Source organism: Chenopodium quinoa, unplaced genomic scaffold, assembly GCF_001683475.1.
Source record: "Chenopodium quinoa cultivar QQ74 unplaced genomic scaffold, ASM168347v1, whole genome shotgun sequence".
Taxonomy (NCBI): domain Eukaryota; kingdom Viridiplantae; phylum Streptophyta; class Magnoliopsida; order Caryophyllales; family Amaranthaceae; genus Chenopodium; species Chenopodium quinoa.
The window spans coordinates 3,515,502-3,528,859 of NW_018745523.1; the positions used below are offsets into that span (position 1 = coordinate 3,515,502).

The 13,358-nt window shown below is 34.5% G+C and overlaps 2 protein-coding genes across 3 annotated transcripts; one reads left to right on the forward strand and one right to left on the reverse strand.

Moving 5' to 3' along the window:
* Positions 1–206: 206 nt before the first annotated feature.
* On the forward strand, positions 207–5,394 carry LOC110715391 (NADH dehydrogenase [ubiquinone] 1 alpha subcomplex subunit 8-A-like). Its single transcript, XM_021893972.1, has 3 exons — positions 207–363; positions 507–691; positions 4,948–5,394. The coding sequence occupies exons 2-3, from the start codon at positions 507–509 to the stop codon at positions 5,078–5,080; spliced, it is 318 nt and encodes a 105-aa protein (XP_021749664.1). The 5' UTR covers positions 207–363; the 3' UTR covers positions 5,081–5,394.
* Positions 5,395–5,495: 101 nt separating this feature from the next.
* On the reverse strand, positions 5,496–9,191 carry LOC110715390 (inositol oxygenase 1-like). Of its 2 annotated transcripts, none has more exons than XM_021893970.1 (8): positions 8,940–9,191; positions 8,522–8,624; positions 7,654–7,735; positions 7,353–7,557; positions 7,145–7,257; positions 6,868–7,060; positions 6,633–6,778; positions 5,496–6,508 (listed from the first exon to the last, which is right to left on the reverse strand). In XM_021893970.1, exons 1-8 carry the CDS (start codon positions 9,130–9,132, stop codon positions 6,482–6,484), a joined length of 1,062 nt encoding a protein of 353 aa, XP_021749662.1. In that variant the 5' UTR covers positions 9,133–9,191; the 3' UTR covers positions 5,496–6,481. The 2 variants fall into 2 exon arrangements, with proteins under 2 accessions (XP_021749662.1, XP_021749661.1); XM_021893969.1 differs by having other exon boundaries at positions 6,633–6,793.
* Positions 9,192–13,358: the final 4,167 nt, after the last annotated feature.

Below are 13,358 nucleotides of genomic sequence, written 5' to 3' on the forward strand. Positions count from 1 at the left end.
GTAACCCATAAACGAATAACTCCTGACCGGGTAATCCCTAACCAAGTAACTCCTAATTAACCGAATACCCCTTGAATAATAACCCCGACCACCCCTGACCAAGTAATCCCTGACCGAGTAACCTATGATAGAGTAACTCCTGAATAAATAACCCCGGTTAAACGTTGTAGCCATAAAACTTTGTGGATTTGAAAATAAAAATAAAAAATAAAAAATAAAAAAATTACCATCCTCTCTTCCCAGTGAACTGCAAAAATCCCTTTACTCTCAGTTTGTTCTTCAGCTCCCTTCACCTGAACCTGCATCCTCTCTCTCTCTCTCATCGTTGAAGCGACATCAATCAAATCCCAAATACCCAATAACGTAATTACTCCTTTTTCAAAATCCCCACAAATTTTCTCATCAAATTATCTTTTTCCTTCCTACATTTCACCAATTCCTCTATTTTATTAATGGGGTTTCTTCAAAATTTTAATTTCTGGGTTTTTTTTGTTTTCAAATTTCAGATGGCAGCAAATGCATCAGTTGAGGAACCGATTCCCACATCGGCGGTGTTAATGGCGGCATCAAAGCACATATCAACAAGATGCCGCGATGAAAACATTGCGTTTTTGAAGTGCAAGAAGAAAGATCAGAATCCTGAGAAATGCCTCGATAAGGGTCAACAAGTCACTCGTTGTGTCTTTTCCTTGTAATATTCTCTCTCTTTTTCTCTTTCTTTTCATGGGTTTTTCTTAATTTATTTCAAATTTTTGCAATTAGAATGTTTTGTTTTTGGCTAATTAGGGATTGATTAGTGGTGGGTTTATTGATTGATTGAGCAAAGGTTTCGGTTTTCTGTGATTTAGGGTTGATTGGGGCAATTTGATTTGTGGGTTGTTTGTTTTCTTCTATATTTTTTTATTTTTGTAATTTGTAATTTAGGGTTTATGAAATTGGTCAATTGTGAATCAAAAGGAATGCGAATCCGAGGGTGGGTTATATGATCAAAAGATGTAGTTTTGCTAATGGCTGTGTTACTAGTGTAGCCGGGTGATTTCAAAAGATGATAGTTTTTCTGCTCAAAAAATGCGGTGTTTTAGGTGATGTGTGTAAGTGTATTGTAGCACTTAGTTTTTCATGCTTTATGATTTTGGTTGGATTAGGAAATCGCTTAGTGTTTGGGCGAAAATGGGTAAGCATTCTGTCGTACTGTATTACTGTTTGCTGAATCAATTCAGATATCTGAAGTATAAGTCTTAGCTTATCTTAGCTGTGGTTTTTGCTTGAGGAAGCTAAGCTCTTCTCTTTTTCCTCTGCTTATTTATTGTGATGTGAGATTACACACGTCCCGAAAGTTTGGACACGAGAAATGAATTAGATTTGAAATTTTGAATGAGATTTTGCATTATGATGATCGGCATTTGGCATAGTATGTAACATGAATTCTCTTATTAGAGGGTTGATTTGAGTCATTTGACTGTAGATGAGCCCCATTGCCCATGCTACTTGTTGACAATGGCAATGTATGATGCAGTGAGCAAGAGTGTCACTATTGTCTTTTCTTCAGATAATTATTCAAAGAAAAAAGATTAACAGCTTTCTATCCCAGTGTTCTTTACCCCCTATAAGCCCCAGTTTAAGCCCGTGATTCTAACCTCATGCTAATTTTATACCCAATTTTCTTTTGGCACAAGTATAGAGGAAAGTGAAAAATGGTGAGTATATGGATGAGTGAATGGCCCAAACTATTGTCTGAAGTAGAGAGAAAATAAGTCATTTGAAATTTGATACTCCGCATATGAGAACTTATGTTTGGGATGGGAGGAGAAGACAATAGACAAATGCTTATTTTCTTTGAGATATTCAAGGGAACATTTTTTATATTGCTGGTTAGATCTTTATTGGTCCTGAGTTCATGAGTTATGAGCAATTGAGCATACATACTTTAGATAGGAGAGTGGTCCATTTTTGAGGTGATGGTCAGTAAAGGGGATTCGGGGTTAAGAAACATCAAAAATATGATTTTCTGACTGTAGAGATCTATGATGCTTTATTTATTATTTTGACATTAAAAAGCTATAAATGAGCGGGCTTCTCATATTTTGGCTTGGCGAGTGGGTGCTACTTTAGGATGGCAATTTCGCCCTTGGTGTGTTGATTATTGCTAATATGATATGTGTATGGGTTCGACATGGAGACGTGGTTGAGAAAACACTTTGACTGATAACTATAAGAAGAGGTTGGATTTTTTCTGTTTTAATTTTCCTACTTGGTCTTTGCCTTGCCATGTAATTGCTGCTTAACCACATAGAACATCTTCATGCTATTCCATACTTCTCACCCTTCATTCATAGGGACTGCATTGCTCACACGCCTCTTAAAATTGAGCATAGGATGTTTTTTTGTCACAGGGGAGTGAGGGGACAACTAATAAAAACTAGACAAACTCTCAACTTGTTTTGGAAGTTGAGGATCATTCAATGATTTGATTGATTGTGTAAACTCTTGCCAGCATTTTGTGTGATTATGCACTATATAAGAGGGGCTTAATGCATTGCCTTTGGATCATGGGGTTCCAATAGATTCAATGCCTATGCAAACTTTAACACTATGTTCGGATAGAGAGAAATGTAGGGAAAGGAAGAGAAGAGAAAAGGAAGGATGCATCATCCTTTGTTTGGACATGTAATGCAAGGGATGGGGAGGAAATTGGAAGGATCCATTTTCCTTCCCCTTTTAACAAATCAAATCCCTCCATTATTGGAAAAGATTTGGAAGGAAAATGGAAGTTCACCTTCCCCCTTCCCTCCCCTCACCTCCCTTTCCCTCACCTCTTCTACCCCCCCCCCCCTTTTTCCCTTCACTAATGTTATCCAAACATAGTGTAAAAGGTAACTATCATAAGAAGTTCCTTCCTTAACAGGAAAATGTATAAGGTTTATGGGAGTTATTAGATATGTTTTCGGTAACTATATTATGAATCACTATTTACTTCATAAACTTTAGAGTTTTCTAAAGGTTTGATGAAATCTTGATTCTTGACTGGTATAACAGGACCCATTTAAACCTGTTAATTATAAGGGGCATCCACTAAACGGCATCCACTATCTTCTGATACGGCTCATTTGCCAATTAGTGAAACATTAGGATTTGGCACAAATTTTTAAGTGATGACAATTGACGAGAGAAATATATATAGATGGGAGAATGTGTCCATGTGATGAGGAAAGGGAGTAGGAGAAACCATGGATGAAACAAAGGAATGTTTCATTCATTTCTAAAAAGCCATACTAGAGAAGTGATCATTTATTGGAAAATGGATGGAGTAATAGTATTGGTTGTTTATTGCGATTTCCCCTAGCATCTTCAGGCCTTTGGTTGCCACTAGCGGTATGCCCTCGAGGAGCTTCCTGTAATTCAAACTTGCATATATCTAAGAAAGCTTCGTAATTGCCCCTGCATCTGCATACAAAAGAATCCAACCTTCAGCAGATTGCAGGCATCCTTTAGAGGAGTGTCAGTTGAGTTTAACTCTTCCCCTACTGCAGGGAAGAGATACCCATTTGATAAACAAATCCAATCATCTTCTGATTCTCATCCAGACTTACTAGGTTTCATTGTTTCCTGTTTGATGTCTATAAAAACTAAAGCTTTTGCTAGTAAAGTTCATGTCTTATTGCCAGGACAGTATGATGGTCACTAGTGTCCTTTTATTCTTTTGCTACAGCAAATAACGTCTTGTTTTGCAGAGGAATAAAGAACTACTATAAAGCCTTAGGCAGTTGTTTCCTAGAAGTTTTGCCTTCTCATGCTTATCATTGTCACCAATATCATTCTTCTATATTTAAATATGAAAAAACATTCTCCTTGGTGACCACCACTTTACAGTCTAGCACCCACATGATTAACCCTATTTTTTTATGGCTGATCACCTTCTCAAACGAAACTCCTACTCAGGAACAGACATTGAGGGAGAGCAAGAGCCTGAGATCATAGAGTAGGGAGAGAGAAAGGGGGTTGGAGAAGGACTCCGAACTCCATATGACCCATCAAAGTGCCTCGCTGGGGCATAATCACTAACGAAATGAAGAGAGATGGAGTTGAGCATCTTGAGGTTGGCGCATCTTGTTGAGCATTGGGAACCTAACTTTCTCTCCTTGGATATCTTTCTTTTCTCGCCACCCCCCCCCTCCCTGCACCAGCATAGGGCTTTGCTTCTGGTGCGAGATCTAAGATCCGTTCTATGATTGGCATTGTAAGAATGTCCTGCTCTTTGCCCCAGCACATTTGGTGCTTAAACTCCGCAAACTCACCTCAATTTGATCTCTGTTTTGCAATAATTTTATCACTAAGGAGAGATAATAGTAGCAATCTTCATGTTTCACTACTAAAACAGTGGCATGCCGCTATTTCGTTTAATGAAGGAGCAGCAGTAATTGTAGCAGAAATTCCATTACCCATTCATTAGTCCTGTCCTGAGTAAGAAAAACTGGAAGATTACTTTTATCCGTCTAGCATTGGAGTCATGCCTGAATCCTTTGTTTGTTCTTCTGTCCTTGCAAGCTATGTCATTCTTGTTTTTTTCACTACCCATGATCTAGAAATGTCAACAACCTTGGGCCAAATTTCAATATCTGGTGGCTTCTTTCCATTCTTGTGTGTGAAATTGGAAATTCATGTGCGGGAAGAAGAGTTTATATTTGTACAAGTCCTGTTACCGTGCACACATCTTTGTTCTGATGGTTGTGCTAAATATGGTAGTACAATTTATCATCAATTAGATTGATATATCCGTTCAAAAAAAAATAAATTAGATTGATATATTTTGCTAATTTTTGTTGCTGTCATGCTGTTTTGATTTTTGAATCAGTGAATTTTATTCGGCGGATTAGCCCTTCAGGTGTTCTGTTCAACATTGTAGACCCATTTTGGGAATTTGTGATCTTTACACTGTTGGCTGTGCAGGCTGAAAGACCTTCACCAAAAGTGCACAAAGGAGATGGATGCCTACGGAAACTGCATGTATTACCACACTAATGAATTTGAGATGTGCCGCAAAGAGCAGGAAGCATTTGAAAAAGCATGTCCTCTGGAATGATAAGGAGCTGGTAACCTCTTTGGTCACATGCTTTTCATTGTTAAGTTCAATCCTGCTAGGCTGCTATTAACTCTGTTGTTCGCCATGAAAAAAGTTGATGAATCTATTCTCCAAGGAGAAGTGCAGAAATAAATTTTTTGATGTTTTTCTCTAATTCATGAAGAAGATAAAGGTGTCTTTTGAGTCATGTGTTGATTGTGGAGATGATTGATATATCTCTCAAGTCCAAGCAGAATACAGAATTTTTTGTGGTTCTTTGACATGAGATTGTACTCTTTGCAATTCAGTGAAGATGTCAACCGTTAAATATTCAATGATGAACGCTTATTCACTTCCTCACAGTGTTTAACCTGTCCAAATTTTGGTTCTTCCTCCTAATAATTGTAGGCATAGTGACATGTCATTAGTTAAGTAATTGATCTTTTAACATGATAAGAATATAAGATAACATTGACTCTGATCTAGCATGACATACAAATTACCCAAATTTGGCGCGATAGGTATCATGTTACATGACATGATTGAACTGCCCGCTCTATGTATTAATTTCTGCTGCTCTGTGGTTCTCTGTTCTCACTTCAGAGCAAGTTTTTGCATTATACTGCTAAAAACTGCCATCATGAAAGTTAAACTGATTTTTACCCCTCGGAATTATTCTACGTATTAGGGTATTCATGTAAAAGAGCTTTACGTGCAGAAGTCAAGAATTAAGATTAATCGATGAGGGGGCTTGGATAGTGAAATAATTGCTATGAGCCTTATTTGAGTGATTATATATGGGAACACTTTTTATGAGGTTTTTGTTTTTTGTTTTTTTTTTTTTTGGTTTTTTTTTACAGCAATGATGCTTAGCATTTTATTAAGTAATCAAATTAGCAAGATCATTACAAATAGCCTCATGAATTTCATGAGGGTACTCTAACCAAATACGACTTTCATTAAACTTGCTACTAATATTTGCTAAGCTATGAGCCACCACATTGCTAAGTTATGTGGTTTTTGTTGAGATACTATGTAAAGTGTGATTTCATTATTTGTAAGAAATGTGGACATATTCTGATTGAACATTATCTGCCAACGATAGTTGGAAGAACATCAACATCCATAATTTATCCTCACAAGTCATATGAGTATATGACCCATTCAAAAGGCGGAGGCGGTAATAAATGGCGGTAATGGTATTATCATCTAAAAGACATTTGTATTTAAGACATAAAAGGGTCCTTAACCACGCATTAAAGCTTCCTTATAAGTATCATCCACAAAGGCATCCTCTAAAACACATCCTCTGGAACATACTGTAGCTACATAGTAGAACTATTTCTTAACCACCTTACTTAGGTCTGGGTTTCCCTGATTAGTAGAACATCCCCTGGGTACAGTGTCTTGAGTGATCCATCTTCACCATCTTAGTTTCGATGGGAAGTACTGCATAATCATCAGGAAGTTTGTACATCAATTGAAACATGCATAACATACTACCTCTATCTGAATATATTCGAACATTAATAGCTTAAGTTACACTATAAACGCGACTACGTGTAAAGCTAACCTTCTCAATGAGGGAGAGATAGTACGGTTTAACCTTCTCCACATCAATTCTCTCCTTGCTCTTGCTGTAGAGGTCATACTTGTTAAATATATGGAGCCATTTCAAGTTCTCTTTATCCTCTTCATTCATCAAGTACTTGTATGCTCCTGCAGTGTGTAGTGCTAAGGCAACAAAAGGTTACACACTTGCACATCCATTCATTACCGTCAAGCTACAAGTTACACGAGTAACCTACCGTAGAAAGAATGATATCGTATGATGAACAGAGCAGCCGAAGGTAGAGTAGTGTTGTTCTCCTTTGCAACTAGGTACATGTAGTCATCATGCCCAAATGACATTAACACATTCTCAAGTCCACATCCTTCGGAGTACATGCCATACTTTGTGTTATAAGCTGGGTTATCGTAGTTCGGGTTTAGAGCAAAATACTGTAAAAATCAGACTGAAACGGTTGTAACTCCTTGACATTATGCAATGAAATTAGCATTAAGCATCTAGGCATGCATACTCACCTTGTGGTGCACGATCGACTCGTCAAAAGCACAACCAACAGGAAATATATCACCAACAACAGCCCATTGAGGAAGCTCACCAAAGCTAGGAAGTAGGAGAACCTTACCAAGATCTAAAATTTCACCAATTTAGAGTTGTTTATCTAAAATAACATTACTTGAAACTATATTAAATCCACTGTTATCCAAAATTGAACTATTGTTTTACCATGAATAAGGGCAGTGAGATGAAGCCAATCTTCATTAGGATAATCTTTTCTAATAGCCTCAGCAGATTGTAACAAATGCTCAATTTGTGGCTCATCCAAGTCAGGATCACTCTCATCGACGACGTCGTTTAGGAGCTCACAGCATTCCCAAATGCTCATTTCCACCTTGTCTAGTTTTCCATACTCTTCCCTCATCTTTTTCACCTACATTTCAAATAAATAATTAGTTCATCAAAAACTAAATTTCATCACTGCAAAATGAATGTTATTGTAATGTACTTTATATTCTTTAGAACTTACAAAGTCAACACACTGGCAAATGTGATTAATCCGGTAGAATTTCTCCACACCAGGTTGCCTTTCACCTTCAGCCTCATAATCTCTGTTCAGAAAACAAGTAGTTGGATCTTTTATTGGGCTACCAATTGGCCATTTACTTCAAAATCTACCTTAGTTATAATTAACCTAGGCCCAGCAGGTGAATTAGTTTGGCCCAGCCCATTTACAGTTGGAGTATAATAAGGTTTTTTTTTTTTTTCCTGGTTAAGAACTTAAGATAGAGAAATTAATAAATTCTTGAAATGAGCTCCATGAGATTTAATCTCTAAACCAAGTACGGAACGATGTCACCACTCTCCTCCACCTCAACCTCAACCTCATCATCTTAATTGATAACAAAACCTCGTATTATATTCAAATCATGAATCCGTAGTGGGTGGATAGGTTCTTGAGTTACACCTCAGAACATGTTCTATTCACCATTTCACCAATTATAAGATTTTATTTTTTCTTTTTTTATACAAGTAATTTTGATATGATTTGATCTAAATTTGATTTCTTTGTCCCAAAAAACTTTTTACAATAAATTTATACAATTATACTCCGTAACAATTATCATCATATAAAATTCTTATCATTAGATTACACAAGATCAAATCTGACCAAACCATTTACATTCAAAGTCAAATCATTGTCTTTTTATATTTTTCTAAATATTTATAATTGCATACTGTACCATTTAAAATTTCGAATTTGATTTTTTTTTTTTGACAGGAAAAAAAAAAAAAAAAAAAAAAAAAGACAGAGAAAAGTACACATAAACAGTTGGTACGAAGTACTAGGGTCACTCCATACTAAAACAAATTCCATGATATGATACGAGTAGTACCTAAAAGTTTGGCCAAAGGAGTTGGTTTGAGGTACCAAAAAGTAATTTGGCTTATGTACTTCTTCTATTGCCACTACATATTCTTCCTTCTCCTCATAATAAACTGTTTTGAATCAACAAAGTATTACCAAGTAAGTATTATACAGAGAAAACAAAAATTTTAATCTCTAAGGAATATTTTCTTACATAATTCGGTTATTTGGGACTAGAAGGTAAAGTGTTTTGGAGTTTTAATTAATGTGATGATGACATATAAAAAAAAAATGTAAATAATAAAAAATATTAACTACATAAAATACAAAAATTATGGCCTTTAAAACTTCAATCATATTCTAAAAAAAAAAAAAAAAAACAAACACACACACAATTTTTTTTTCTTTTTTTTCTTTTTCGAAATGATGGGTAAAAAAAAATGTACCAGAATCAGGGTGCTGCTCAATGATGATAGTCATGTTGATCAAAATAATGCCACAGATTTTTATTTTTTTATAATTTTTGTGAGAAAAAAGTTGGAATGGAAAAAGATAGGGCAAGCTAATGAATGAGGTGTTAGTTATATAGGTGGACGAAGAGTCCTTAACTGTGATTTCAACATTCATAAGTCCTTCCATGAAAATTTCATCTGCAACGTTGTCATTTTTATAATTGAACTTTTATAGCATATTTTGTTTTGACCTTTAAATGTTAGATCTAGTCTTTAGATAGATGTATACATTTTGTTGAGTCATTGCTTAGCTTGCTACTCCGTTGTTGAAGGATGATAGGAGGGAAGATATTTAGGGAAACTGTGGTGATTACAGGTTTATATCGTTGTTAAATCATACGAGTAGCTATAAAGTACGGGCCTGTTCAGTTCAGCTTAATTCCAGTTCACTTTACTTCAATTTCAATAAGTTCAGTTCAATTCAGCTCCATCAATTCAGTTCAGTTCAATAAATGTGAATATGCATTACATATCCGTGATTTTTTTATAAGGTGAGAAGAATACTCTATTAGGCCCTGTTTAATTTACTTTTAAGAAATAATATTTAATAAAAATAAGTTCAGTTCAATAAAAATTAATTTCATTTTAATATAAATAATTATAGTTCAGCAAAAAACCAATAATTTCAAAGAAGAAATATAAAACAATCAGTAAAATAATTTTAGTTCAACAAATTAATTTGAGTTCAGTATAAATAATTTCATTTCAATAAAAATAATTTAAGTTTTTAGTTCAGTATTAATTTAAGTTCAGCAAAAATAAGGTGAACTAAATGAGGCCTTAGACCAATATTTCTTTTATCTCTTAAACAAATGAATATGTTCTTTCAAAAAAAAAAAATGAAACAAAGGTTAAAGAACCACATAAGATTTTTCCTAAACATAATTGACTATCCAAATACGTCATTCGTTCTATTATTGACACATTTGACGTGTCTGTTGCACTATTTGCATACTTATTGATGAATTGTCTGTTGTTGTGACTTGTGACTATGAGAGTATGAGACTAGTATGAGTATTAGTATTTATTTATATTTTATTATTTAAGTGCGATTATCATATAACAAAAGAAATATACTTCGTATTCATTTTAGTACAAAATTACTAACAACTGTTTTAAATCAATAAAGTGAATAATAATCGCGTTTTGATACAACAGAATGATCGCATTGCGTAGGAGTATCCGAGTATAGAACACTGAGTGGTTGGATTTAAAATAGAATTACTCAGTGGGCAGGCTGAACAAGGTGGCTGAGTGTAACTCGTGTAAGCAATAATGCGTAACAAGGTAGAATTGCATGCTACGACAGATGGCCGTATAAGTGACACGTTGCTTCTAAATGACGTGGAATCTATTCAATTATTATGTATGACTGCTCTTGTAAAGAAGTGAAAATGGATGAATGTTATGCATTCGTGAATATATAATATTGATTAAAATATTTTAAAAATATATTGTAGAGAGAGAAAAGAGGAGAGAGATAGGAAGAGAGATGTTTGTAGGTGGACTCCATCCATTTTTTGGTCGGATTGTATCACGTGATGAGGGGCCACATGTTGATTGTTCCACTGAAAGTTTATATAGTATCATTCAATTCTCAGTGGTACTATTTATGCATAAGTTTAGTACAGCCGAATGCATATATAATATCAATTATGTGCATATATAGTATCACTGTATATTTAATGATACCATTTAATCATCTAATGATACCTGAATATGCATTCGTTTGTGTATATGTATAATTACATGAATACCCCTTGTTGTGCATTTCTAAATACCTAATATTCCTCCCTTTAAAATTCCTCATCATTTTCGGGGTCCCCACTCTATCACAGGAATAAAAAGGATGAGTATCGAATCCGATCCTCGACCACTTAGGGGGAGTAGGGCTGGCAATCCCTGACCCGAAGGTTATTGAGAGAAACTCAAACCCGACCCAATCCAAATCCGAATAACTCGAATTCAATCCGATTTGACCAAAATTTCATATTTCGTAATAATATTAAGTTTTACACTATTTTTTATTGTTTCTAAGCATAACCCAAAATCGACCCGAAATCTAACCCGAACCCGACCCACTGACCCGAATTGCCATCCTTAGAGGAGAGGGGATGAAGGGACTAATCATTCCTCTATTTACTATTATCTCCATTATTCAATAATGACTTATTTTGAAATGAGTACATGTATTATAATAGGATGATCGTATAATTTGTAAGAAATTCAAGTTGATAGTAGTAGGTCCTTGTTGGTGCAAAATCTAAATAATATAGCGGCAACTCCTTGGTTCTACTTGCCTTGCCTGTCATCACTTCATTAATATAGATGAAAGCACCATGTACCTACCTAGTTTGATACATGTCTAAATAAGATTTGTATGATTATTAATTACTTTGTACAAACTAGTCATTGGATGATTGGATCTAATTCATCTAAGCTACATATCGGATTATTATATAAATAGCTTGTTAGCAACTTCAAAAGTCTATAACAGTTTATTAGTACAACTCGAAGACACGAGATTTGAGTGAATTGGGTAGAGAAGGGAATAAAGCCCTGCTTTTTAACTGCTCTGTCTTGTTGAAATCTGCAGTATTTTGCCAGAAACTCAAAAGAATAAGGTCTTTGTATATAAACTCTACATAGGAGTATGAAATAGACTAGCTAGGTACACACGTAGTATGTACAAATACTTCGTTTGACTAAGCTGCTCATGATTTCCGTTAAGTACTATAACTTCGGATTGCCATTTTCCCGCATAAAAGGTTCAATTATGACCGGTTAATTGTAATTTTTAATTTCCATTCGAACTTATATCTAATAATTAGCAAAGATATGAAAACCTACTTATATTTTCTCTTGAAATATTTATATTACTGTGCAATTGTAATGACAATATAAACCATATGCTTGGAAGAAAAAGGATCAAAGTTGAGAACTCTGATTAATATGATACAAAGTAATATTCAATATTCAATCTTAGTTGATTTCTATGCGCACAATAATGCCGGTGCGATACAATGTATATACTTTCTCTGTTCTTTTTTACTTTACCTGGCCTGTTTCTTTTATCACGCTTGTCAATGCAAAACTTTAACGATCAATAACTTTAATTCTTTATAAGTAGAAATTTTAAAATTTACATATTATGTTAGTACTTATTGAGATGAATTCAAAAAGATCTTACATGAATATATTTTTCATTGCATATTATTTACAAAAGACGGTCAAAGGAAGGGTGATGAATAGTGTAAAAGCCAAAGCGCGTCAAGTAAAAAAGAATGGAGGAAGTACCAAATTGTTTTAATCAAGAATTCAAGATCAAACAAATTTGTTGAAGGTTCATTGTTAATCAAATTTGATAGATCAATTATTTTTTCTTTGGGAGTAATATTCAGATAAACTACTATTAGCCGTGCTAGACTGGTAGCAAGGATATGCGCCTTGTGAACTCGTTTCCTTTGAACATTGTGGATGCTACACTATGTAAAGGCGTTACTAGTTCAGCGAATATCATTCACCGTCAATCTAAGACTAACATCAGTTACAGTTTCCTCCCTAAGATTCTTTACGAGAGAAAAGAGTCTGTGTAAATTGTGATAGCTTGCAATAAATGTTTTGCTCCCCACGTCTCAAGACCTTCAAGACAAACTTTCATTTCCGCATGTAAGGCCGATTGAGCCAAATCGTGAGCCGCTCCCCCAACATTCCCTTAATACCAAACTCTTCTTTTTCTGTACAACACCCCAATCCCGAACCATGAGTATGTTTATTCCACAAGCTATCTACCAATATAGTCGTCGTAGAACTCTTAATTTTTTTTGTTGAAAGAATAAGGTTACAAAGATTGAGATGTATTGGACCATAATTTGATATATTTGTTAATAATTAAAATTTTAAAAGTCAACGACATAGATATTAGGTTAGCATTTCTTGAGTCAATTAGCCATTTTTTTTTGAAACAATTAGTCATTAATTATTTCATACTTTTAAGTTGTATGAGACAACGAATCGAGAATGTGTCGAATTGTTATATTTACGTATTTGGATTCTTAGCCCTTCCCCGATTAATTCTTGTTTGATTTTGTTAAATTTGTTTTCATTATTGTTAATTGTCAATTGTAGATGTCGTTGACTTTATTTAATGAAATTTAATGTCCTTTAGGACTTCTTTAAAAAAAAAAAAGAAAAGTAGATGATTGAGCATTTTTCAAGAAAAAAAAAGTAATCGTAGATGATTGTGCAAATATAATATTACATACTTAATTAGTACGGAGTAAATAATATTTTCAAATTTTTTAGTCAACTTGAAATTGACTTTTAACAAATTATTTTTTAAATGTGTGGTGA